At 45.9% G+C, this 27,423-nt stretch overlaps 1 protein-coding gene across 6 annotated transcripts in view; it reads left to right on the top strand.

Moving 5' to 3' along the window:
- HERC1 (HECT and RLD domain containing E3 ubiquitin protein ligase family member 1) overlaps window positions 1-27,423 on the top strand; it is a 2,088,313-nt gene that overhangs the window by 262,176 nt on the left and 1,798,714 nt on the right. For all 6 annotated transcript variants that reach the window (XM_078685198.1, XM_078685199.1, XM_078685195.1 and 3 more), the window contains exons 21-22: window positions 3,970-4,090; window positions 18,182-18,353. In XM_078685198.1, coding sequence (XP_078541324.1) covers window positions 3,970-4,090; window positions 18,182-18,353 — 293 coding nt within the window. The remainder of the gene's footprint in view (window positions 1-3,969; window positions 4,091-18,181; window positions 18,354-27,423) is intronic.

The raw sequence follows: 27,423 nt of genomic DNA, 5'->3' as shown, positions 1-27,423 counted from the left end.
CTTTCTGGTACACAGGTCTGTCAACACCCGGGCCCACTGAGGAAGCAGCATCCCAGCAAGAGGTTTTTGTACTCCAGGAGGTCAGATGTCTCCTTGCTAAGTTTGGAGACGCCAGGGCCCCCAGGAGGCGCCCAGCACAAATACTAAGGTACCGTAGCCAGTTACACCAAGGCTTGTTTATGTTCAGTCGGAACTCCACCACTGCCAAAACTTACCTGCATGTTGAGGAACTCTGAGAGAGGCCAGCTCCACACTGAGTGTAGCCCAGGAGTATTTCTTTTCCCTCTTCTGCATGTACACCAAGAACTGTGGGAGCATCTAACTCACTGACCTGCTGGACAAAACACCAGAGCACCCCAGCCCGGGCTAGCCTAAACTGGCAATGTTTCTGTGGTCCCGAGACCCTCAAGAGCTGATTCCCCCGGGGTTCTGCCAGACTGGTCCCCCAGTCCCACCATGCAGCCTTTTTATTGCAGGTACTTTTCCCATTGATTTTAACGTGCATTTTTTGCGGCTACCACCATTTAAAGCACCTCTGCACCCAAACACCCCAGTGCAGGTAAACTTAAACTGTTGGTGTTTTCTCAGACCTTCACCCCTACTTTCCTTAAGGCCAGAAAAACAGTACTGTAAGTCGTCTAAGTATGCCTATGCAGTGTATGTTTTGTTGATAATGCCTAAAGTACTTACCTGATTCTGATAATTTTTGTGTCAAAATTTATAGAAAAATCTGTTTATTTTCTGAATTGACCTCAAATTTCTTCATAAGTGTGTGTTTTATTTATTGCCTCTGTGTGTACAACAAATGCTTAACACTACCTTCTGATAAGCCTCGACTGCTTCCCCACGCTACCCTAAAGAGAGACTATTAATTTAAGCCCTGCACACCAATAAGGGTTGTCTGGACTTTCTACATATTGTTACTCATTTTGGTACAGTTTAGAAAAAGCCAGCTTCCTACAGCCGGCTAGAACTAGGATGACGAGGGGAGGATTAAGGGGTGCACGATTTTGGTTTTGCCCTAGGCGCTATTCACGCAAAGTCCTACCCTGGCTGCCTCCAAACTCCCCCGTGCAAGATTTCATTGCAATTTATTTTATTTTGTATTACATTTTGGGATGCATTTCACAAATGGACATAGGCTTAGGGAAGACTGTCTCTGGGAGAGTGTATGAACCTTTATATAATAAAGACATAAAAAAGCACTGTTAGTAAATCATATACATTACAAATTCATGTGTGGATGGTATTCTCTTGTGGCCAAAACTTCATTTTATGTTTCTGCAGCGAGGATCGCTGGGACTACGCTACAAACTAGGTAAGTAAGGAGCAGGAGGCCCACGGGACTCACGTGCAGAGTGTGAACTCTCACGCGGGATGCGTAACAACGTCTATGGATCTTACAGTTTAGAAAGTTACGGATTCCGGACGAACCCGGCTGGATGGAGGGAAAACAACAGTGGACCTGGACACTAGGATAGTGGACCCAGACTTCAGCACCTAGAAGCTTTAGTTACCTAACCCACAGACTGCGGGTGCATAGGGTTGAAGTTGCGTCGGGTTTGCTGTTGATCCCGGGGATGCCTGAAACAAGAAGTTGCTGGCAGGCAGCCAGATGGAGGAGTCTGGTGGTTCCAAGGATGGAACTAAGAAGATGGAAGTCCTGAAAAGGAAGGGGACAGAGTCTTGGTCACTAGCCAGTGACGGTGCTGGAACCAGGAGGGAACCAGGAGCTGTTGCCGAGTTCAGGTGAAGGAGGGGTCGCTTCTCTCTGTAGCTGCGAGGACCAGGAGCTGCTCTTCACGACCAGGCTGGAGGCACGAGCTGTCCCACGTAGTCTGCTGCTGTTGGCGGTGTCGGATCGTCGATCTGGACAACAGGCCTTGGCTAATGCAAGCCACGCGGTGGAGCAAAGATGGCGTCTGGTGCGGACCAGGAGGGTCCGGGGTGCTCCTCTTTTACAAGGAAGCAAGGGCCAGTCTGGGGGACCAGACTAGCAGAGTCGAATTCTTGGGGTCGTCGTCTCAGAGGTCACTAGCCAGCCGGCAAGTGACCAGACAACAGGACAAGCAGCAACCAGGCAAAAGGGCCCCACGCAGATCACGGGGATGGTGGAGGGCTGGTCTTTGGTGCAGGAGCTGCGTCGGTGTAGGGCTTCTCAAACCCTGATGCACTTACACGAGGGTCACTCGGGGGTCGTGCTGGAAGCGCTGTGCAGGTTTCTTCAAGATGGCCGTCTCCACGTTGCTCGTCGCACCCACGGGTCTCAGCTGTGCTGGGGATGTGGGTAGAGGTCAGAGAGGTCTGGAGGTCCGGGTCTTGTCGAGCTGGGTCGTCGGATTCCTGGAAGGAAGGACTTTGCAGCAAACCGCACAGAAGCTTGATGGTGCCTGCAAAGCAGGATGGTCACTCCCTGACCATAGGGGAGATTCTTCAGTCTTCTGATGGATCAGGAGGTCGAAGGTCAAGAGTTTCTTCGTGGAAGGTTGTCAAGATTAATCTCACTTGGAATGGGACCAGCTCCTACCTTTATCCGGCTAAAGGGGGGCTGCACTACGACTAGGTCCCTCCCTTGGGTGGGACCAGGAAGGGGGGTGGCTACACCCCCTTTCCTTTGTCCAGTTTCCCGCCAGAGCTGGGACTGGAGTGCCCCAGCAACTGGTTGGAACTGGTGCATGCACAGGGCACCTTGTGTGCCCCAGGCATGTCTCATTCCTTTCAGCCTGAGCCTACCCAATACACAAAATCCTGTCTGGGGTGGTGCTAGCACCTCCCAAGGCAGGAAACCCTTTGTCGGAGCCTCCCTCGCTGGAAGGACTCCCAGCAGCAGGAGGTCAGACTTGTGTCTCTGGTGGCAGCATCCATTTTGTGATGCTGAGGCTTGAGTTAACTTTAACCGGGGTTTACAGTTACATACATGTCGTGTCCCTCTAGAAGGGTGGAATGCTAACCCCGTCGCCAGAATTGGCGAGGGGTTAGTATTCCAATTCGTATGACACCTTACTCGACATGTTTTGATAATCCTATGCCAAAGTTAGCATTTAACCGCGAGGATTGTAATGCACTTAAGAGTATATGGTATAGCGTTATCATGGAACAGCTATAAGGACTTGGTTCCGCAAGCTGCAAACGGGCTCAGCTCATGCCAGAGCACCATCTCACATAATTCCAAGCACTCTGCCTTCAGGATTGATAAGGCCTGCCATAGGAGTGACTGATAGGAATATATGTGTCCATTTTAGGGTTAGATATAGGAATACTATATCTAAAGCAAAGGGTGATTACACCACCTTGCCCCAGCTGTCGTGCAGCCAGTTGTGTCAGATTTGGGTGGCCAGCCAGGGGTGGCATAATACATGCTGCAGCCCCTGTTAGGCCCTGGGTACACCTATGCCCTGGATACCTAAGGTATACTGTACAGGGACTGATAAGGTGGCCCAGTACCAATTGGTAAATGCACCTAGGGTACATGGTTGTAATTTAGAGAGAGAACAGCTAGGCTGTGGGTCTGATTAGCAGGCCCACAGCCAGGGAAAGTCGTAAACCAGTGAAGCAAAAAGCAAAAATCTGGGGTGGCCATGGGATTGCAGACCCCACTCTCCTACAATGGTTCTTCCAGACGAAACATGTATGATCTCCTCCTCTGGCCTGCCCTACAGAGCGGCTGGATACCCTCCCGGGTGATTCGCTGCTCTCTTCAAATTCACATAATATAATATAACATAACATATCTCAAGGTGATGGGTTTGGGGTGGTTACAACTGGGATTTTTGTTCTGTTACTTGTATAGGGGAAAGATATTGGTTATGTGAAGCTGAGACATCTCTGTAAATTTGCAGTGAAAACTTTAATTAAAATTGAAATGTTTAAAAAAAAATAGTTTTTCCAAATTTTGGTATGCTTGTATTTTTATTATTTTTAATGCAAAATGTAAGTTTGTATGGTTATGCTAATCCTCTATTTCTTTAGGTATCAACCTGGTAAAACCTTGGCCGATGTGTACCGCAGTGTCTATAAAGTTAGAAATCGACTCCTTGCATGCAAGAACCTAGAACTAATTCAGACAAGGTCTTCTTCGAGAGACAGATGGGTATGTTAAAAATAAATCTTATTAGCACATTGTTTGAATTCTCACAGTTAAGGTTTCTTTGCTCATGGGCATGTTTTTGAAACATAAAGTGTTACCAGATTGTAAAGTCAAGCTTTTTCCACACCTAGCAGCAGAAATGATGCTACATTTGTTAGTCAAGTGACAATGTACATGCTATTACTAGCATGTTTCACCAACAGTTTCTTTTTTTTTTTTTTTTTTTTTAAAACCTTTATTGAAAGACACGTAGAAGTACAAGCGCTGGCCTACAACCACAGGGGCCGGCCGCAAAGTCAGGAGAGTCAAAATAACAAAGCAATGTATACGATAGGGTAAATACAGGATGGATGCAAATAAAGTCGTTACATCGCCAGCGCCAGGATAAAAGAGGTTTCATTTTACATTATATAAAGGAGGCAGCAACCATATCTACCCGCGCGTCATGCAACATATACAGAAAAGAAGGGGGGGGGGGCGGGAGGGAAATAGCCCCCCACGCAAGCAGACGACCACAGTAGGGCAAAGCCCAAAGACCTCACACGCCCATACCAGGTGCAGAATAGAGGAAGAATACCAGGAAACAAATAAAGTGGACGCCACACGTACAGCCCACCCGCCCCGAAAAAGGAGAAAGTGCAGACGCTAGCGAAACAGAGGAGTAAACACCAAGGGACATAGCCCACCCCCTGGAAAAGGCAAAAAAGGGACCATAGAATAAAACAAACTAAAATAACAAACACCCCCCCCACCCTACATCACTGTAATGGCTACGGCCTACCCCACTAAACAGCGTGCCTGTCGCCCAGAGTCACCCGAAATATAGAAAAAGAGAAAGGGAATTATAACAGAGAAAGAGAGGGGAATAAGAAAAAGAAGGAGAGGAAAGGGAAGAAAGAGAGAGGAGAGGAGCCAGCGATCGAGACATAAAACACTACCCCCCCGCAACAATAATTCACAAATCGAGGTCGAAAAGGAGAGTCAAGAAAAGCCTACACCAGGATGTAAACAGGAAACATCCAGAATAACGAGGCCCGGAGATGCCATGTAAAAAGGGTCCCACAGTCATCCGGGCACGATCACCCCTGTCCACTTTTATGAAGAGTCGAGCTTCCCAACCCCGCCACAGCCAAAAAACAGCAGAACACAGTGGGTCCATACCAGTCAGGAAAAGCCGGTGGGATCTCCGCAAAACAACGTCCCGGCAAACTAGAAGCAAGCAGGAGAACTCGGCAACAGTCAGAATGTAAAAGTTCCTCAAAGATCCACGTGGTCAAGCACAGTATCTGGGCCGTCCAGCACGAAGTAAAGAAAACAGGATGTAGAAAGCACTGCAGCATCGGCACCGGGTCCGCTAGATCCCATAGAATCGAGCACCCAGCCGGAGATCCCAGCACAGCCGCCGGCGAAGTTTCAGGCAGTACAATTCGGGGAGACGACACTTCGTCACAAAATGGCAGAGCCACCATGGCAGCTATCCGCAACTCCAAGGCTCGACATTTCAAGGACAGGTCGATCCGCAGAGCAGACAGGGCAAACCAGATAGCACTCCGAGTAGGGGCCGCCCAAACCAAACGAGGGCTGGAGAAAGCAAATGCGGCAACCTCCCTGTCTCCAGGAGAAAGACACCCCGAGGGGCCATCCGCCATCTTAAGTACAGCACCCTCCGCCATCGCCGCAAGTTCTTCCAAGTCCATCAGGAGCACCGGCGGCCCCAGGGCTCACCGCCAAACCGCGGCGGATGGCGCTCGGCGGAGAAAGGAGAGTCACCAGAAGAACGGGCGTGCTCCCCACAGCACTCGGGGGGAGCCCAGCACCGGATCCCGGGCGGGACTAACAACAGGAGTGGGTTTCTCACTCGCGGGGTGCCGGACAGTGCGGCTTCTCTTCTTCGGGCCGGTAGGCGAACGGACATGCGGGGTGGCCCAGCAGCGGGGGCGGGTCTGCCCCGGGGGTCCCGGCCCGCGGCTCTCAGGCTCCCACCATCGGGTCTCTCCACCGGTTCCGGACCGCCGGCACTCCGATCATCTCCGGGCAGGCACAGCACTCGAGGCCCCGGCGTCAGGGCCGGGAAGGCCAACAATGTGACCAGGGCAGAACGCCGGAATCACTGCACGCCAGAGCCCCGGAAAAGGATGGTAAGTGACGGCTCTTCCTCAGTGACCAAATTCGGAACACCCCGAGCAGGATAAAATACAGGATAGGTGGCGGGGAGGAAGAGATCACGGAGCGAGGCGGTTATACGACCGTTCCGATCGCCATCTTGGCTCCTCCTCCTCACCAACAGTTTCAAGTCAGAAAACAACCCATCTTTGCTTCTCCCATAGTTAACAAATATTGTTATAGAATATCCTCATCTAGAAATGTCTCTATGCTTCAGATCAGGGAAATTATACAGCAGTTTGCCCATTGTGAAGTGGCTGGTGCTGAAGAGGTACTACTTTTTGGGCTCACTGCTGCTTCTTCTTCCTGCCCTATGATAGATCTGATCTTAGAAATGGAAAAAGATTACTCACATTGTTTTTGCAGAACACCACTGCTATATCTGTGATGTTCCAGAGGTTTGAAACAGGTACGTTCTGGGTTAGGTGCCTTTGATTTATCTGAGCCTTGATGTATTTTGTGTAAAGATCAGTTACTCGCTCACATAGATATCAATGCAGGAGCTCTGCATTGACCAGCAGAGTGGAAGTGAGGTAGGTCAATAGCTTGCATGTGACTTCTCTACACCTCCACCAGCATAATTTTCATCATCACAATATCAATGTTATCTTCGGTTGTGCTGTGTTTATCATTTATAATTATAAATTTCATTGTATGCAATTACTGTTTGATCCTTGATTCCCAAGTAATTGCCTGGGCTTCCTAAGGTATTTTAAACAATGTTCCTAAAACTACAGAGTGCAGCTTAAGCTCTCTTGTTGAATGGCCATAATTTACATATCCATCACAGTGATAGTTTGAAATGTGGCAGAGGTTTTAAACTTGCAAGAGCTTAAATCTAAATTGCTTACAATGTTCCTCTGAGGGAGTAAAGAGGGGAGGGGGAAGGGTAGGCCAGACATCATTTCCACTTTTCTCTTTTAATGAGGTACTCCTTGACACATTTTTGACCCTAGATTAATATTTTTCTCCAACTGTCCAGAGGCAGTCAACTCAAACGTTCGGACTGGCACCAGTGGATTCTATATATTTAAGTGCATACAAAACCCAGGGAAGTTAGTCTTTTGAGTTTTATCACAAAGTCACGTTTCAGCGAGTTCTCTTTGTTCAAACTGTTTAGACCGAAAGTGCACAAAAGATCTTCCCGCAGGCAGTATGTGCAACATGCTTTCAAATTAATCTTTCCTACTCAACAGGTTTTACGGACACATGTTTTGGGAAACACTCAGTTGACCACACGGCCCTAATATGAGCGATTTATAATAGGATGGATTCACCCAAGCTTCACAGTAACATAGATGCAATGTATGCCAAGAGTTGCCAAGTTTGAATGTAGTCCTAGGATATTTTTAGAGACTAATTGTACAGAAGAATTAATATATCTTTTTACTGGAAGAAATTGTTTCATGAGAAGACTAGCAACATCTTGCAGTGTTTCAAGGGGAAAGGATTGTGGCTGCTCCTTTGAGACCGTTCAATCAATCTGTCAACAAGTATCACAATTTTAGGGTTCAACTGAGCCTTCTATTTCATTCAACTGCCTCAGCAGGTCTTATGCTGGACAAGACCATGAGGGCAGATTTACAGTAACAAAGCACCGCTTCATGAACTCTTTTAATGAAAGGATTTTTTAAGTTCCTTGTGGTGCTAGTACCCCATAGGTGCTGCCCACTTTTCTTAATTTAGTCAGCATGCTTTCTTATATTCTCTCAAACATCCAGACCTGACAATCCGCTGTGCCTCATATAAACATCGCCACGGAAGATGATCTGTTAGCAAAATGTTCTGTAGAGAGTGGGTGTCATAAAAGAAAAGGTCAAAGGCTCCTGGTACTCTCTGGTGCTTATTGAGGGCTTTTCCCAATCTTCATTTTATGTCTTGTGAACACATATCTGAGAGAAATGGTCAAAATAGTCACAAGTACTCTGATCCTGCAAATCTGGCAGGACTGGTTAGTCTTGTCAGATCCTGGTGAGATTCCGAATGCCTATACTGCTTTACCGCCAGAAATGATGTAGGTCTCCAATCAGAAGGAAGAACTTCAGTTTGCAACATGGCATTCAACTTGACCTCTGCTCCGAGTTTTCGCCATAGTTATGACTATGCTGGCAGCTCACCTGGGCAGACAGCGCATGCATAAGCCAGCTCTGTATATACTATACCAAAGTGAGGTATAGTGTGCACAGTGTCCAGTGGAACCCCAAAGGTAGGCAGAGGTAAAGTTAGATACCACCTCACTCTCTATTTGTGGTAGTGTGGTTGGGCAGTAAGGCAGTGTCAGAGGACAGTGTTAAGCATTTGTTGTACACACTCAGTCAGCAAATGAATTCACACACTCAAAGACTGATCGTTGGACCAATTGTTTTTGTGTAAAAATATTCTTTTAGTTATTTTATTTTCTAGAACCAAGCAAGCCTGGCACAGGTAAGTGATAAGTACTTTGCAGTAAATATACAGTTTGGATTTGTAATAGTATATGCACTTTGTTTTGACTTACAGTATGGTTTCAGAGAAAGGCAATACTTTGTAAATACAGTCCATAGACCTGAATGGGATTGTCAGTAAAATTACAGGTAAATTACTTTTGAGATTACTTTTCTTACTCAGAGTAGTATACCTGGATACTATTCTGGAACATTTCCTGCAAACAGTTAAGTTAAATCTTCTTTGTTAGTTAGTGCAATTATAAACAATTTCTTTAGGTTTTCAAGCTCCACACTTTGACTGTTTTTCCAGTCAATCTTATCCTATGGAGGAAAATAGTGTTATCGGTTCTAAGGTAAGTATTTGGTAGTCAACGTTTATTTATTTATGAAATTTTTATAGCGCACAACTACCCGGAGGTGTCTCGGCGCTGAAGATAGAAGAACATAGAATTGAGTGGAGTGCTTACTGGTTGAACAGCCACGTTTTTACCGATTTCCTATATGTCATGAGGGTTGGACTGGCTTTGATATGAAGAGGAAGGGTGTTCCACAATTTGGCGGTAGCAACTATGAATGCTCTGTCTCCCCATGATGATTTCTTTGTGCGTGGGATGGTTAAGCAGCGTGCAGAGGAGGAGCGAAGGGTTCTGGTGTGAATGTATAGACAGAGTGCCTTTTTCAAGAACTCTGGTCCAGAGTTATTGATAGCTTTATATGTTATACATAAAGCCTTAAATTTGGTTCGGCTTCTGATTGGTAGCCAATGTAGTTGTCGTATGACTGGGGAAGATGATTTGAATTTAGGCATACCAGAAAGCATTCTTGCTGCCGAATTCTGCACTAATTGCAGCTTATTTAAAACTCTCTCCTGAGCATTCAGAAAGAGGCCTTTGCAATAGTCGACCTTTGCCATAACCAGCGCGCACATGAGAGTCTTCCCCGCACTAGGGTGAAGGAAAGGAAGCAGCTTCCTTACCATTCTAAGAATGGTAAAGGATGCGGATACAACTGCATTTGCATGGTGAGTGAACGAGAGTTTGTCATCGAACATAACCCCAAGGTTCCTGACTTTATTGACTGGTTGAGGCGGAGGACCCAAGTCGGTTGGCCACCACGTAGGGGACCAGCCAGGGGTTAAACTGCCAAAGGTCATTACCTCCGTTTTATCGGAGTTCAACTTTAGGCAGTTTTGTGCCATCCAGGCGGAGATGGCTAACATTCCCTCCTGAAAGCTGGCTGCCACTTGTACTCCATCGTTATGACCGCCAACACCAGTTGGGTTTCGTCGGCATATGAAGTTATTCTCATCCCTAGATCTTTGATGACCCTGGCCAGGTCCGACACGTAGATATTAAATAAGGTCGGACTAATGGAGGATCCTTGTGGGACCCCACAGGGAAGAGAAAACGTTGGAGAATAGGATTCGCCCAGTTTAACCGATTGTGTACGATTGGCAAGAAAGGAGGTTAGTAGCATTTTCGCCTTATGTCCAATGCCCATGGCCGAGACACGGTCGATTAGAATGGAATGATCGACCGTGTCAAAGGCCGCGGACAGATCTAGTAGAACAAGGACCGCCACCCCACCTTGATCCAATATCATAGTCATAGTGTTTACGCCATTTTCTCTCTAGATTTCTACACAGTTGTTTTTCTAGTCTAAGGCCAAAGTTTCTCAGCCAACACCCCACCCTCTATGTCCCAAGGCCTCTATGTTCCAAGGCGCATTCCCTTCAACACCTCCGGATAGGGAATCCAAGAGGTTGGATTCACTTGGGAAGAAGATGTTTTCTTCCTCCAGCCTTGCATTGCGGTCGGTGAATACCGCATGCTTATTGGCCCATTTCTCCCATTCACTTTGTGAGACGGTTGCGCAAGTGCTGCCACAAGTCCCGGAGGAGGCCCGTAGTGTGCTCTCCCAAGCTGTCAAAGACGGGAGGGATGCAGCGAAATTCGCCACACGGTGTGGGTTAGATATGAACGATTTGCTGAGCAGATCGATTTCAACAACGGTGGCCCTAAGGCGCCACGCCTGGCTTAGTACCACTGGCTTCTCGGGCGATGTCCAAGCTAATTTGATGGACATGCCTTTCAATTGAACCTGCCTTTTTGGGAAAAAGACAGACTCTGCCCTGGTCAGGTTCAAGGACTCTCGTGCTACGGCCAGATCCTTGGGCCTTTCCTCTACTTCTCGTGCCAAGTCTTCCTTTCGCCCCTTTCGTGGCAACAGAAGGGGTTTCCAGCCGCATCGGCCCTACCCCAGCCGCCATCCCGCACAGACTGCCCAAGCTGTGTGCGGATGTGGACGCGGTGCATTCCGATCTCGGAATGGAGGCCAGAAGTCATCTACCACATCGCCCCCAGTAGCTGCAGCCTCCATGCATTCCTAGGATGATTCTGCGGGTCCACACTACTCGAGTTGGTGGGAGAATACAACATCATCTCCCCCACTGGAGATCCATAACATTGGACCAGTTAGTTTTGCAGATCGTCCAGGAGGGCTATTCTCTACCTTTCTTTTCTTTTCCCACTATTCTACCAAGTCAGGAACGGCAGACGGAGGATCATTTACAGTTGCTACAAGAGTAAGTTACGGCTCTTTTGGCCAAGGGAGCTATAGAAAGGGTCCCAGTTTCAGAAGTAGGCAGTGGCTGTTATTCCCGCTACTTTCTGATTACAAAGAACAAGGGGTTGAGGCCCATTTTAGATCTTTGGACCGTCAATCTCTTCCTCAAAAAGGAGAAATTCAAAATGCTCACTCTGGCTCAGGTCTTGTCTGCCCTAGACCACGAAGACTGGATGGTAGCGTTGGACCTGTAGGATGCGTATTTTCACATTCTCATCCTGCCGGGCCACAGGCGTTACCTGCAGATAAGGTAGGCCGCAAGCACTTTCAGTTTACTGTGCTCTCATTCGGCCTTACCAATGACCCTCGGGTGTTCATCAAGGTGATGGCAGTGGTCACAGCTCATCTGCGCAGGTTAGGGGGTTTTGTCTTCTCCTACCTCAACAACTGGCTGTTGAAAGCGTCCTCGTCCCAGGCAGTTGTCTCCCACCTTCAGACTATGGCGAACCTCCTGAATTAGCTGGGGTTTTCTATAAACGTGCTGAAGTCATACCTGACTCCTTCTCAGACGCTTCCTTCAATCTGAGCTGTTCTAAACACAGTGCAGTTTCTGGCTTATCCTCCCGATCAGTTAGTCCAGGATATTCAGGCTATGATTCTGATATTTTAGCCTCTATTCTTGATTTCGGTGAGGCTGACTCTGAAGTTATTGGGCCTCATGGCCTCCTGCATCCTTGTTGGTAAGACACGCAAGATGGCGTAAGGGGGCTCTGCAGTGGGACTTGTCATTCCAACGGGCACAGCATCAGGGAAATCTCACCGACATGGGTCAGATTTTGGAAGGAACTGAGAAAGATCTGTAGTGGTGGTTGACAAACTGCAATTGGGTCAACGGCAGACCCCTCCCCCTTCCCCAACCAGCTCTTGCAGTCGTGACAGATGCATCACTTCTAGGATGGGGCAGCCATCTGGGAGATTTGGAGCTCGGGGATACTGGTCTCCGGTGGATTCCAAGCTCCACCATAAATTTGTTGGAGCTCCGAGCGATTCGGTTGCCATTGAAAGCATTTCTTCCCTCTCTCAAGGGGAAGCTAGTGCAGGTGTTCACCTCCTCCATGTGGTACTGCAACAAGCAAGGCGGGGTGAGGTCATGGACCGTTTGTCGAGAGGCCCTTCATCTCTAGACATGGCTAGGACAGCAGGGCATAACCCTGGTTGTTCAACATCTGGCAGGTTCTCTGAATGCCAGGGCAGACAAAGTCAACCTTTGATGCCTAGTGGATTACGATTGGCGTCTCCAGTCAGAGCTGGTGCAAGGTCTCTTTCAGCAGTGGGGAGAACCTTGGTTAGATTTGTTCCCCTCTGAAGAGAAAGCTAGACTTTCCAAGGTTGGCTAACGCTCGGCAACGCCTTTCGCCGCGAGTGGAGTTCAGGCCTGTTGTATGCCTTTCCGCCCATACCACCACTACCCAGGATTCTGAAGAAGATCAGGGGCGACCGATCCCAAGTAATTCTTGTGGCACCAGACTGGGCATGGAGAGTCTGGTGTACAGAGCTTCTGAGAATGAATGTCGATCCTCTGATCAGGCTGCCCCTTCGAGAGGATCTTCTGTCGCAGCAGCAGGGGAGGGTTCTCCACCCAAACATGTCAACTCTATGCCTCCATGCATGGAGATTGAGCGGCGACAGTTGACAGCCTTTGACCTTCCTCCCAAAGTCTAATGGTATTCTGGTGGCCTGGCGGTCCTCCACTAAGATGGTCTACGCCAGCTGTTGGCTGTTGGCAGAAATGTATATTATACTGTACAGAAAGGCCCATTGGCCCTCTTTCTGCTTCTCTTTCTACTGTCCTTTTATTCATTCCAACCCTTGCCCAGCAAGGCTCCGCATTGCGAACTCTCAAGGGTTATCTTTATGCTCTGTCTGCTTTTTTGCGATTGACCGACCAACCCTCTCTCTTCAAGTCTATTGCAAATAGATTTATAAAAGGGCTGGCTCACTGGTTTCCACTCATGCCCTTTGTCATTCCGTAGTGGGACCTTAATTTGGTCCTCGCTTACCAAATGTGTGCTCCCTTGGAGCCTTTGCACTATTGTCCCCTCCGGCTGTTGACTATCAAAACAGACTTCTTATTGGCGATTACATCGGCCCAGAGGGTGAGTGAGTTGCAGGCATTATCCAGCTTGCCTCCTTATCTTATGCCCTTTCCAGACAAGGTGGTGCTTCGCACCAGGGCATCCTTTTTGCGAAAGGTTGTGACCCCATTCCATCTGGATCAGTGCACCACTTTGCCCACCTTCTTTGCTCACCCGCATCCCTCTGAGGAAGACAAGCGTCTCCATTGATTGAACCCAAAAAGAGCATTGTCGTTCTACCTTGAACGTACAAAAGAGTTCCGGGTGAATGACCAACTCTTTGTGGGATATGTGGGAGCAAAGAATGGAAGGCCAGTGCAGAAAAGGGCCATCTCTTGCTGAGTCGTTCCCTGCATCAAGATTTGTTATGCCTTTGCAAGGAAGCAGCCTCCTAAGGAATTAAGAGCCCATTCCACCAGGTGGAAGGCTGCGACTATGGCCTTGGCTTCGGGTGTTCCATTCCAAGACATCTGTCAGGCAGCAACATGAGCATCTTTGCTCACATTCGCAAAACATTACTGCCTTGATGTGCATATATACTATTATGAACAATGGTCCTTAATGATTAGACTCTGAAGAAAAATGCAATATAGGCCCAAATGGGTACTATAGTACTTCTAAGTCCAGCCTGACAAAGAATTTTAATATCAAATTTAAAGTTAAATTTTCACAATTTAAACAAGAACAATACAGCTGGGAGCAGTCCTGCACCCAATATTTGAGAACCAGAAAAAATGAATGAACAGTTACGAACGGTGGGGCGCAACTTGCGGACTGACGGGTTCGGCCGGAATATATCCGTGATGGGCTTCTTGGGACCAAACAATCAGACCCTCCAGCATTTCGCGATTTGCAAAATAATCGCGAAATTTGCTAAGTAGTGCAATGACCGCGATATTTCATTTTTCGGCCGCGAAAAAAGGTCTCGAAAGAACACAAACAAAATGATGGCCTCTGATTGGCTGTAAGCGCATACGCCACTACGTGGTGCCGTACAATCCTACTTGCTGATTTGGAGAGGTGAGTAATTGAAAAAAGCCTCTGCCCTCGCAATGTGTGCTCTTCCCACCCCCTGCGTCGCAGCCGCTGGGCTGGCTGGCTCCTGATACCACGGGGACAGGCAGATGCGTCCTTCAATTGCGCCAGCACTTCCTGTGCGCTGTCCTGTGGTTTTCGGTTAAGCAAGAGTCCAGGCTCCCCTGTGGTCACATGCAGGCTCGGCGCCTCTGTGCTCTGGCGTCACTGGCAGGGTTCAGTGAGGGGGAGGAATTGTGTCAGCTGGTAGCAAACTAGATAATCGCTGCCAGGTTTCCCAGGTCCATGCCCGACTATTTAGGGGTCTCGATGTTATCTTACAATTCTGTGACTTGTAGTGTTATTTAACCCAGTATAAAACTCGGACTACAACTCCCAGAGTTCTGGAAAAAAAAACTGACTGGGCTAAGTAGTGGCATGTGGACCTGAGAAACTTATGGCAGCTATGCTAGATGTTCAGAGGTGTTGTCCTGCTCTGGAAATTAGGTCCCCCTTGTACCACCGGTTTCACATTTTCAAATAAGCAGGGACTTAAAAAGTACTTTCTGGTGTTTCCTTGTGTAAACAAGGTGCCGCTATCATGTTTGCCATTCGAAAAGTCATTTGTCTAGAGACCTATGCATTCTAAGTAGGAATTATATTGCTTTCTGCTTGCTACCACAGCATTGCAATATTGTATCACAGAAAGCGGTCGCAAAACCTGCAATTCCAAAACCACAGCTTTGCCACCGCAAAGCAGAATATGCAAAACATACATTCTAAGTTGCACATGGCATAATGATCTCAGTTGCACTCACAAACCATTTCATGACATACCAGCTACTCAAAGGGATTCTATGGCATTCGCAAAGCACAAGCACCATGAGGTGGGGGCAGCAGTTCAGAGGATCTCTGTATGCTCCTACCAAAGCCCTTCACACTATGCAGTGTTTTGCTGTCCCTGCCTCTTTAAGGGACAAGGATTGTCATAAAGGGAAAACATGTGAAGGAATCTCCTTTTGCCCCTAAAGGAAGACTGGGTGACACATACAAATTCTGTGTAGCAATCTCCTTGTGGGTATAAGTCGGAAAAAGTCTGTCGAGTGAACACTTAAAGTTTTTCAGAAGTTTGCCATGATTGTTTAAAGTCTATCATTTACTGTATTTGATTTTGATCAAGCAAAACTACAATTCAGATATATTTTACCTTTAATTTTTTTTTTAAGTACCTCACTTTTTACACACAAATATATATATATATATTTATATATATATATATATATATATATATGTATGTATCTACTTTAGAAATGCCGAATTGTCCTTTCTTGTTAACAAATTCCTTTGGCATATTGGTTGCATATAGAGCATATTTTAAACCATTGACACAAACATTTATAGCGCATAGAGCTGCAGGCGCTTCAAACATGCCTATTTCAAACTGGAATACTCTGCTAAAACAGTTTTCATCAATTTAAGGCTGAAAATGAATGATTAGGAAGTAAATAAAGTGCTGCAAAAATGCCGCTAAATTTCCATATTTGTGCCGCTAAATCTCCATATTTGTGCCGCTAAATTTGTTAATCCATGCCGCAATATCCTGGGGGGTCTGAACAATTCATCCGAAATACCGCAATGGGCTTCTGATAATAGTTCGCGTCAGTGGTGCCGGCGGTGGTGCGCTTGTGGTGCCTGGTGTAATAGCAGGAACATCCAAACATTCCTGCTGGACATCGTAGATGCCGTAGGCAGGAGGCATACTCCCCTCAAGGCATTTAAATTACTAAAGTTAAACACCAGGCAAATCTATTGTTGTAGTCCTGATGATGATCCCCATTAATTATGAGCTTGGGATCGAAACGCCGTCGACATAATGATTAGTGCCATGAATTACCATTCTTATTTCATTAATGTGGTCACTATATGGGCTAGCTTGCTTCACTGTATAAATAGTTCAAGCCCCCAATGCTCCAACTATTGCCTGTGTTCTTTTGTTTTGTATGTTTAACTGTTCATTCATTTTTCTGGTTCTCAAATATTGGGTGCAGGACTGCTCCCAGCTGTATTTTTCTTGTTTAAATTGTGAAAATGTAACTTTAAATTTGATATTAAAATTCTTTGTCCGGCTGGACTTAGAAGTATTATAGTACCCATTTGGGCCTATATTTCATTTTTCTTCAGAGTCTAATCATTAAAGACCATTGTTCATAATAGTATTAGATCCCCGAGGTCCTTAGTTATTTTTCGGGTTCCCTTGTTCAATAGTCATTGCCTTGATGGGCAAGCACGTAGGGGCAGACATTTTGCCCATTCAGTCCTGCAAGACAGTTTAGTCTAGGATATGAGTCCGCAAACCACCGCCGGGACGGTATGACTTGGGTATCTGATTCGAAGGTAAGGAATCTGCAGCTAGAAGTCTCTATCACATGAACAAGTTACTTACCTTTGGTAATGCATTATCTGGTAGAGTCTCTATCTAGCTGCAGATTCCTTACAGCCCCACCCATGCCTCCCCGATTTGCGGGCTGATATTGTAGGGCTAGGGTTGTTCTCCTTTTCAGGGCCCTAGTTTTGCACATGATTAAGTCAGTTACTTCGTGGCTCTGCGCTTCTGGCGTGGAAAAAACTAAAAGTACCAACGTCCGCGTGCCTGAGTAGCACCTATATAGGAACCGCAACCTCATAACAAACGCTGCCGAAGACGTCTCACGGAGCCGAATGGAGCCACCCGACGTTGTTTGCAAGGGCTGTTGCTCAGCAAAAGTTTCTGGATCCAGCCTGACGCCTGGGAAATTCAAAGGTTAGGAGTCTGCAGCTAGACAGAGTCTCTATCAGATAATGCGTTAATGAAGGTAAGTTTCCTGTTCTTCACCACGATACCATTCACACATTTTGATATGTCACTCCTACCCATTATGCCACCTTAACATGTATAGAGCAAGCCTTGGATCTATGGATACCCCACTCAAGTAATGAAATATCAACAAATTACTAAGTCAGTACACAAATTTCCACTTTAATTTAGACTTAATTCATACAACTAATCATTTTGTTCCTATATTAACAGTGCCTATGTTTTTCCTGTGGTTTTGCTGTTTGAATGGTCTATTTCACAAATGCACACATTAACACTAAGGTTTTGTTTAAAAATTATATGTAATACTATCTAGTAAACATATCACCAGGTACTATGTCAAGTGGGCAATGAGGGGGGGAGTGGGAAGTGAAGCATGCTTTAAAAAGCTTTGCTTTTTCAAACCTTGGCTGCTTGTTTTCTTCTCTTGAATAGTCTAGAAGGATAACTTTTAAATTCTGTATTGAAGCTGCCTACCTGAAACCTCTACCAGTGAATTGGGAGTATGAACAGGTGACACAGTTGTGCAACAGATTCGTAGTAGCCTATGACTGCTCCTTGCTTATTCCTATACACTAAAGTGGACAAATGCACTTCACGGTTATGATTTTAAATACCCTCTCTATATTGGTCAGTTCAATACAACAGTTTTTATTTAAAACACACTATTGCTAACATTATACAGTTGTCTTATTTTTTATGTTGCTTCTTCAATTCCTGTTGTAGTTATGTTTTTGTGTTGTGCAACTATTGGTTTTGTGGATTTGTGTTGGTTTTGTGGATTTGTATTAAAGAAAGACATATTAATTGAATTGATTGAGTGCTAGGCCCGACTCATTGCTACACCGTGTGAAAATTAGCACCCACTTAAAGGAATCATCGAAATCTATTGAATGGAAGTTTATATTCATCATGTATTTTGAATCACTATAAAAAGGTGTCTGAAAACCAGGAGTCTGCAGATGTTGATACTCAAGAGCACTCATTTGCCCGAACCATCGATGAAGAAGCTGAACTGGAGGAACAGGCAGAGAGAGAAAGAGAGGAAGGCCATCCTGAACAAGAAGATGAGGAAGAAGAAAGGGAACATGAAGTCATGACAGCTGGTAGTAAGTGTCTTCACTCATCTTTCATTTTTTGTTTTCACTCATGCCCACAACTCTCATTTTTCTTAATGAGTGATCCCATCTGCTACTCAATGCTTGAAACATAAAAGTGGAGATAGTTTGTTGCTCTTATTCAAAGCATCCTGCCAAATTCAAAACCATATTTCCAAACCAACATGTTGGAACTCAGAAAAGTTCACATTTTAATTTACAGAATTTAATTTAGAAACTACTAAAATTACATTTTGTAATTGAAAATGTAAGAGCTTCCGGGGTCAAGCCTGGTAACTGGGAATTACATAAAGCTGTAGGTTTGAGGAGGATGCCCACGCTGGACAAATATCTTCCTTTTTGGCCACTTCAGCAAGAACCTAAAAACGAGAATTAGTTTTTTACCATATTCTAGGAACTGAATCTACATTGGTTCCAAGTTCAATAAAAATAAATAACTGCAGAACACATACCTGCATCAGTCTTTGTCTTGCCCACTACTCATTACTATAATGGTTGAAAACATTTTTGCAGCTTTCTCTACATGTTTTAATGTTTCAGAGATGAATAAATAGATTTTCCTACAGTGTAGGATCAGACTGTATATTCTTAATTGTTTGGTTAAAAACCATTACAAAATAAAACTTGATCAGTTTATCGTAAAAGGGACCGCTGAGTGGAAACCCACTAGAGCATTGTCAATAAGTTATTTAAAACCTTCGAATGCATTGTGGGCAGGTTGTCTTCGCCTGGAGGACCGGGAACAGTACAGCTGATGTTAGCAGTTTGAGGTTCTATTGTTTATCCGGCAGGATCAGAGATTGTGTAGTTACATTTTTAGCCATTCTGTCTGTCTGTTTTCAGGTCCACTTTCTTTTGTGGTTATTTCTCAATAGAGGATGCAACTTCAATGCACTAAAATGTAAAATTATACCATTCATGACATGCTGAATAGCAAGCAAATTCTTCTTTCTCGTTTGTCTTCAGATATTTAGTGCAATTTTTATTTTCATTATTCCTATGTGGCAATGCCTTGTGGTTAGTAACTATTGTCTACCACACTGTATTGGGGAAAAATTAGTAACTGGCTCGCTGCTATCTGCTAACCGACAAATGACCCTTCCTTAGCAATGAGAGGTCTGGACATGACCTGTAAAGTGATGCACTCAATCAGTTTTGGGTTTGATATGTAAGAAGACATTAAATATATGGTCCAGTACATGCATCCATTGATGTTAAAAGATTGCCTACCAATGCCCTGTGGATTTACAAAGCGGTACAAAAGGGGGTGGTGATGGACAGAGCATCTGACCCAATCAAACACTCACACCCAGTCAACAGATCTGGGTTTAATCCATCACCGTTCTTTAGCCCACTCTGCCACCCCAGTTCAGACAAGGCCATATGCAAATCAGTCTGACCCTGTGCCTCATGGGAACAGGGTCAGACTGATTGCCACCCCAGTTCAGACATGGCCATATGCCAGAGTGGACTAAAGAACGGTGATAAATTAAAACCAGATCTGTTGACTGGGTGTGAGTGTTTGATTGGTTCAGATGCTCCGTCCATCACCACCCCCTTTTGTACCGCTTTGTTCGCCATAAGTTGGCAGGGTATTCTCAGACGTGAGTCCCTTGCTCACTTTGCCACTGAATTCAAGCAAGCCTGGCTGAAGACGGCTGAAATGCCAGGAACCGGTCCTAGGAAGTTTGATTCCGCTCCTGGGAAGGCATGGCTTGGCAGTTCGGGCTGGACTGTTACCCTGAGGCACAGGGTCAGACTGATTTGCATATGGCCATGTCTGAACTGGGGTGGCAGAGTGGGCTAAAGAACGGTGATGGATTAAACCCAGATCTTTTGACTGGGTGGGAGTGTTTGATTGGGTCAGATGCTCCGTCCATCACCATCCCCTTTTGTACCGCTTTGTTCACCATAAGTTGGCAGGGTATGCTCAGACGTGAGTCCCTTGCTCACTTTGCCACTGGATTCAAGCAAGCCTGGCTGAAGACAGCTGAAATGCCAGAAACCGGTCCTAGGAAGCTTGATTTCGGTCCAGGGAAGGCATGGCTTGGCAGTTTGGGCTGTACTGTTCCCATGAGGCACAGGGTCAGACTGATTTGCAGAGGGCCATGTCTGAACTGGGGTGGCAGAGTGAGCTAAAGAACGGAGTTGGATTAAACCCAGATCTTTTGACTGGGTGTGAGTGTTTGATTAGGTCAGATGCTCCGTCAATCACCACCGCCTTTTGTACCGCTGTGGATTTACAAGGCAACTAAACTTGCACCACCTTGTTTAAAAATCTCCTAATTGAGCATAAGTTTACTGACCAATCAGTACCTAAAGTATCACATCCTTGTAGGTGATGTATTGTTGCAGAAAATATGAGGACCTTTGACGAAATCTTTGGCTACCCAGGTAAAAAAAATTAAACCTCTCCTTTCAGAGCAGTAGGTAGATGCAGAGAGCCACATTGATGGGGATAAAACTAATCTAGGATCAAACTTAGCAAAAGTGCTGCATTATATCTTTATAGGAAATTGCAGTGTGAAATTACAATTTCAGCTCATGATTTTGCAGTGCAGTTTGACCTTATGCAGCAGCCCTTATCGGCTTGCCCTGAGATTCCTCAAAACATCCAACTCTGGTATGCTTAGTGCTGTGGAGTAAACCATGCTGACAAGACTGCTCTTTGCGGAACTGAAGATAAAGAAATAGAATTTGGTTGTGATAAGATATGGGCACTTCAATTCCAGAAACAACTGAAAGCACAAGGACCATTGTGCATCATACGATCTTCATTGATAGATATAAAATATTACAGTAATTTCCTACTATTTATGTGGACCCTAGAATACTTGAAATCAATATGCTTGTCCATATATCAGAAGACCAGAGAGGAGGGGGGTAGTCCAATATGTCTATATAATGTGAACCACCCTTCAGCATTTTATGAGTGGCAACATTGTTCTAATATTATACTGCCAAATTCCAAATAATCCTTTCTCACAAACTATATTGTAGCAATCTACAACCTAACTTGTTGCCAACATGTATAATATTGAGGGAAGCGTTCAGCCTGATATACGCACTTTAAAGAAGCTTGAGGAAATTCATTGTGTTCACAAGGCTTACATGCAAAGAGTATTCTGTGAGATTACCCAACTAACCAAATACGTTTCTCTCTATAGCTTGACATTTACATTGTTAATGTTTCCATTAGAATCAAAGCAATAACACCCTGTGAAGGTATAGACTGATTGCGATGTGGCTGCCTTGCAAATGCCTACAAGAATGATGAATCTAAGGCCACCTGTCTTACCTCTAGCAGGCCCTTGGTTTTCCTAGAAGGGTGCTAGTTGCTAGTTCAATGAAGAGTCCTATGATACAGAACCTGTACTACAAATAAGTAACTATTTCTTGCATTCAGCCATTCAAAAATGAGGCCATCATAGAGTCTGTTTTCTCAGTACGCTTCTATGAGGAAATTGAGTGTATTATGAGGTGTGGTTGTGCAACCTTACCGTGTAATACACTTACCTACCCCGTTAGGACCTTTGGGGTTTCGTCTGTCAACCCCTCAGCTAAATCCTGGGTAGCTTTGGCACTGAGTAGCAAGGCTTACACAAAGGAACAAGTGTTAACTACTTAAATAGTACCAATACAATTGAAGAAGAAATCAACACAACACTCAAATCTGACACCATTTTATAGAAATAGACTGAAATATTATAAGATTTTAGACGCTAGAACAAAATTCATCCACTGGAGGGTTCTGGAAATATAGAATTTAAAAATGATAATAAGTCAACTGCGAACAAGTCTGGTAAAAATCAACAAATTGGGAGACTTGAAACTTTTTCAGGAAAAAGTCTGGGTGTCAATGCAGTCAGTTAGAAGTACTTACGGTGCCCACCTCCAACAGGGAGGAAGTCAGGGGGCCAGTAAGGCCCTCAATAATAAATTACCTTCACAGGAGGAGCAGTCCTTTGACAGTTCAAGCCGCTATATTTGTGTTGAAATGAATTCTTATGGAGTGGTCTTGATGCAAGGGATGTACGATGCTGAAGGTGCTCTAAGATACTGTGGATGCATCTCGGTCGACTGGGATTTTACTGCAAGTATTCCTCAGTCCTCAAAAGTGATGATGGGTTCCTGGTTTCAGGGTCAACGTCCCACGAAGTCCTCTCCGGCCTGACCGAAGTCCAGTTGCCATTGGACTACCATTTGACCTTTGCTGTGGTCCCATGCCAATCCTTCCTAAGGTATCAACTTTCTTTCTGAGGGTCCCAGCAACTCTCTGACAGCACTTATGGGCTTAATGACCTGAGCTGCAGCCCAGTGTGTCAGGTCTTGGTCTTCAGTGCTGCACGGCGGCTGTGATAGCGCCTTGAAGACTTTGGGCTACCAACTTGCCCCAGCTGGCTTCTTCAGCTGTTGTGTCCCTGTGCTGCGAACAGGAGGCGAGTCTGCTGGCCCATGGAGGTTTCTTGGCTTGACTGGTCTCTGGAGGCTGTTTCTCCTTGAGCAGGACATAGCAGGCACAGCCCCTTTCTTCGCTAGCCATCAGGTGCAGGAGGTGCTGCCCTCGTCGGTGGAGCCTCTCTTTAATGGGCTTTTTGTGCAGCAGGTCAGTTCTTCTTCTGAGTCGGTCGGCATCTGAAGTGTGAGTGCGCAGTGTGCCCTGTTTATCTTCAAAAAATGCCCTCAGTGTAGGTTAGGTTGGTAGCCAATGGGCTACCAGGTTCCCTCCCCTCCTGATGACCACACCCTGGGAAGTGTGGCATTTGGCTATCCCAGGATGCACCATCCGTCCCACTCCCAAGATAGGGTAACCCCTCTCTCAATTCTCAGAGCTCCTTAGCCCACACCCAGAGGTGCCCCTGGAAAAAGTGGTTTGACAACTGTCTTCTCCTCTCCTGTCCCCAGTGCCAGCCTGTCTGCCTTAACACTAGAGAGTCCTCTCCCAAGTGTCACCCATTTGACCTCCAAAAGGCACTTCTCCTTTGAAGCTCACCTTTTTGGCCGACACCTTTGTGGCTTCTTGTGGGAGGGAGGTTACACTTCTCCTCCATGCAGGCCCCTATTGCATCCTTTCCTGGTAGTCGTTAGCAAGTCTCCCCAGGAGGGCCGAAAGCTGTCTGCAGGACAAGCCCTGTTTGCAACAGCAAACGGGCACTGGAAACCTTGGGCAACTAAAGTGGCCACGTCTAGAGTTGCACTTTACCCATCAGTGGTATCACATATGATTTAACCATTAAATCAGATGTAATGCACTGATTCTATCGATACCAGACAGTACCAATCTTAGCAGTCGGCTTCAGAAGTAAGCAGGTCTGGAGCGCCACCTTGTAATTCTGTACTTGCCAATTGAGCTACTAGTCTTTTAGGGTCCTAATAGCTGGAAAATGTAAAAGTATGTTTCCCTTTCTAACGTACAGCACCCTGCCCTCGGGTTTGTTAGGTCTACCATAGTGGTGACTTACAATATGTTAAAAAGGGAGTTTGGGGTTTTGCCATTACTTTAATTGGTGAAGTCAAGTTAGTAGTTTTAAACTGCCCTTCCAGTCGGCCATGGCAGACTAGGAGCCATGTTTTTCCTTGTTCCTCTCAGGGTGGCACAAAAAAAGGCTCTGGTGGATACTCTAACTTACAGGCCCTTGTACCCTAGTAGGTTAGGCTATGTCAATTAGATACAGGCCAATTAAACATTCAGCATTTTAACAGTCAGAACACATACATTGAATCCTGTTTGGCAGGGCTTGGGCATTTCAGAACCATTACACCAGTACCAAGAAGCCAAAATGGGGGTACAAAGTCAGGATAAACCTGCAAAAAGCTAGTTTCCGTACACAACCCCACCCCAGCTAATATGTCAAGGGTAACTCAGCCAGACTTTTGGTAAGTCTCCTTGACTATTCAGCAAGGAATGATTTAATGAAACTGGTGACTATTGCAGAGCCTACTTTGCCTTACAATCTTCCACCAGGGTCATTCCCACTTGGAAGCTGACCTACCGCACCATGACAGGTCCCAACATAAATTGGATCTTGGCCAGGCCTGTGTCTCTCCCAACCTTTTCTCCACCCGGGTTTGTGAGGTACGCACCTCACCTAGCCCTACGTTAGCTATGGCAACACCTGGCTGACCCAAAGAGGTCACCCAACACTTGAATAACACCACCATGACTAACCGAGTTTGGGGGCTTAACTTGCTTCCCATCATGCGGGCTGACCCCCATGCCAAATACAGCGCTGCCACAAAGGCAAGCACCCAACAGAGGCTACTGACATTGCCCAGAAACACGCCCTGAGCTGCCCACTGGCTGGTGGATGGACTATCTTAGGGGCTACTGTGGGTTTTTGGGTCCTCTCCAAATTTTCAGAATGGGGTAAGCTACCAATTCATGCTGCAGACATCCTCCTTTCACCTTTCTTTTGCCAGTTTAGGGGGTACATGCTGATTCTGAGCAGGTGCCCGACTCTCCAGGACTTCTTGGAGGTCAGGAGGGACCTCACCAGAGTTAATATTGGGGCCCACCCCTGCTGGTTAGGTTGCTGCTGGCTCCATGGGTCTTTAAGTAAGAAGGGCCTACCTTTCCCTTCTTTACCTATTTTCTGGGGTCTACGTCTCCTATCTTTAGGGACAGAACCTCCAGGATCCTTGGGACTGGCAGCACCCTAGGCTGATGCCCCCTCTGGGCTCGGACCAACCTTTTAGATGTCATTGCTTAGGATACAAGCAAGGGGTAGGGTAGGACTGACTACCACCCTTTGCCAGCTAAGGGAACCACCTACCTCTAAGGTGTAGAGTTACCCTAACTCTCCTTACAAATTCTAGCCTAATGACACTACCTTGTCCACCACTATGGTGTGACTGGCACCTGTATCTTTCAGGACACTGGTTGGGATCCCATTCTAAGTGAGGTGATGGAAGTGCCTACTCCCACTCTCCAGAATCACCAGCTTACTATCTAGACCTGACTAGGACCTCATCATCTGAGGTGTCTTCCAGAAAGTCTACATATCCACCCCGGTAACAACCTTACTCTTGACACACTGCATCCCCTTTGTGGTTCCGTAACTGCTGGCAGTCAAAGCACCACCTCTTCTCCAAGAGTCTAATTAGCCCTGGGCCCCCACTACTCTGCTTGCTAGAGGTGGCCTGGTTATTGACCCCCTTTTCAGGATTCTGGGGTTCTGAGGGAACCTCTTAGGTAACTTACCACCCACCTCCTATGCCTTCTGTGGGCCTAACCCCCCCCCCATTCTTGGGATCACACCCTGAGTTTTCTTGGGTACTCTTGTCCTGACCCATACTCTTCAGTTATCTTGCCCATCTCTCTTTGAATAGTTAGCTTTGCATCTACTAGATGTTGGTATAACTTTTCTCAAGGGATATTTGTAAGGATGTACTTTACCATCAAATTGTACAGCCCTTCATAGGTACTTACCTGGTTACCTTTTATCCAACCATTAAGTGCCTTTACGCATGTATCTCCAAAGTCAACCCAGGTGTGTCTTGCCCCCTTGTGTGAAGTACTAAGCTTGTGTCTGTACTTCCCAGGTGTGAGACCAAACAACTTGAAAAGTACTGCCTTTATATGTGGGCAGGATTCTGTTACCTCATTCTCAAGTGTAAGTTGTCTGTCCCTACCAACTACTGGCACTAACTCCCATAGTAGTGTTGCCCAGTGTTGTCATCCCACCTTCCTCATCTTGAGAGCTCTCTCATATGAGGCCAGCTACTTGTCTATGTCATCCACTGGTACATAGCCAGGGACAATTCCTTTGGGCAATCTGACTTGTACTCCCCTGTGGGATACCTCATGTTTCTGTTGCTGCCACCTTTCATTTTTGGGCATCATGCACTGTGTGACTCTTCATTCCTGAAGGTCCAGCCATCTTTATTCCAGGGCCAGTGCTCCCTCCTCCTCCAGCTCCAGGGCAACCACTCCTTCTTGAAGTCATCTCCTGCTGCTGTGTAAGCTCCTCATTCTGCTTGCTGTAGTGCGTGCCCGGTGTTGGGGTGGAGGGAATCCTCTTCCTCTTTCTTCTTCACCACTACTTTGAGGTAGCTCCTTTTCCAGTGCTGGTGGAGCTCTGTGGGCTTTCTCCCAAGCCTTGAGAACCTTCACCAGATCTTCTCTCCTTGCCTTGTTTCCCACAGTGATCCTTCTGTCCTTGCGCAACTCAGTCAGATCCTTCCTTTTAAAGGTGGACAGATTGCCCATGTCAAGCTCAATGTTCCCCTTGCTCACAATGACTCCTAGGAACTTTTCATAAACTTTTTGAATTCTTTCAAACTTTTTGAAACTTTGTCACAATTTTTAAAACTCCTTTAAAATTACAGCAACTCTTTGGAAACAATGTCTCTGAAGACTGTGGAACTTGGCAACTACTTGGGAAACACAAGGACATCTTTTCTAGGTGTCTACCTTTGCGGATTCTCAGAGGTGTAAATTTCCAACAACTGTATGGTATTGCTAAGCATAAGTTTTGGATCCCTCCGCTAGCACCAATGTGAGGAAATATGGTGTGTTAAATGGCGTGGTAGTACACTTACAAACCCCTTTAGGATCCTTGGATTTCATCTGTCAAACCCTGAGCTCAATCCTGGGTAGCTGTGGCACTGAGCAACACGGTTTACATAGAATAACAAGTGTTAAGCATTTAAATAGTACCAAAACAATTGAAGGAAATCGACATACCACTCAAGAAATCTGACTCCATTTTATAAAGTAAAGATTGTTTTTTTAAACAAGATTTTAGACACTAGAATGGAAAGGATCAACCAGAGGGTTCCGGACACTTAGACTTCAAATGCAATAATAAATCAATGCAATTTTATTCAACCGCGAACTAGCCTTGGCAATATCAACAAACCGGAGAATTGTAAACATTTAAAAAGGAAACCTGGGTAGGTGTCAATACTGTCGGTTAGAAGTAATTAAGGCAACCAAATCTGGCAAGGAGCTAGTCGGGGGGACTAGCAAGGTCCTCGAGAACAGTTACCTTGACAGGAGACGCAGTCATTCACCAGTTCCAGGACCTCTATTCACCTTGCAATTGATGCCTATGGAGTG

The sequence above is a fragment of the Lissotriton helveticus genome, chromosome 3_2 (genome assembly GCF_964261635.1).
Source record: "Lissotriton helveticus chromosome 3_2, aLisHel1.1, whole genome shotgun sequence".
Lineage (NCBI taxonomy): Eukaryota > Metazoa > Chordata > Amphibia > Caudata > Salamandridae > Lissotriton > Lissotriton helveticus.
The sequence above is the reverse complement of the archived record's forward strand: the minus strand, read 5'-3'. Positions and strand labels throughout refer to the sequence as shown.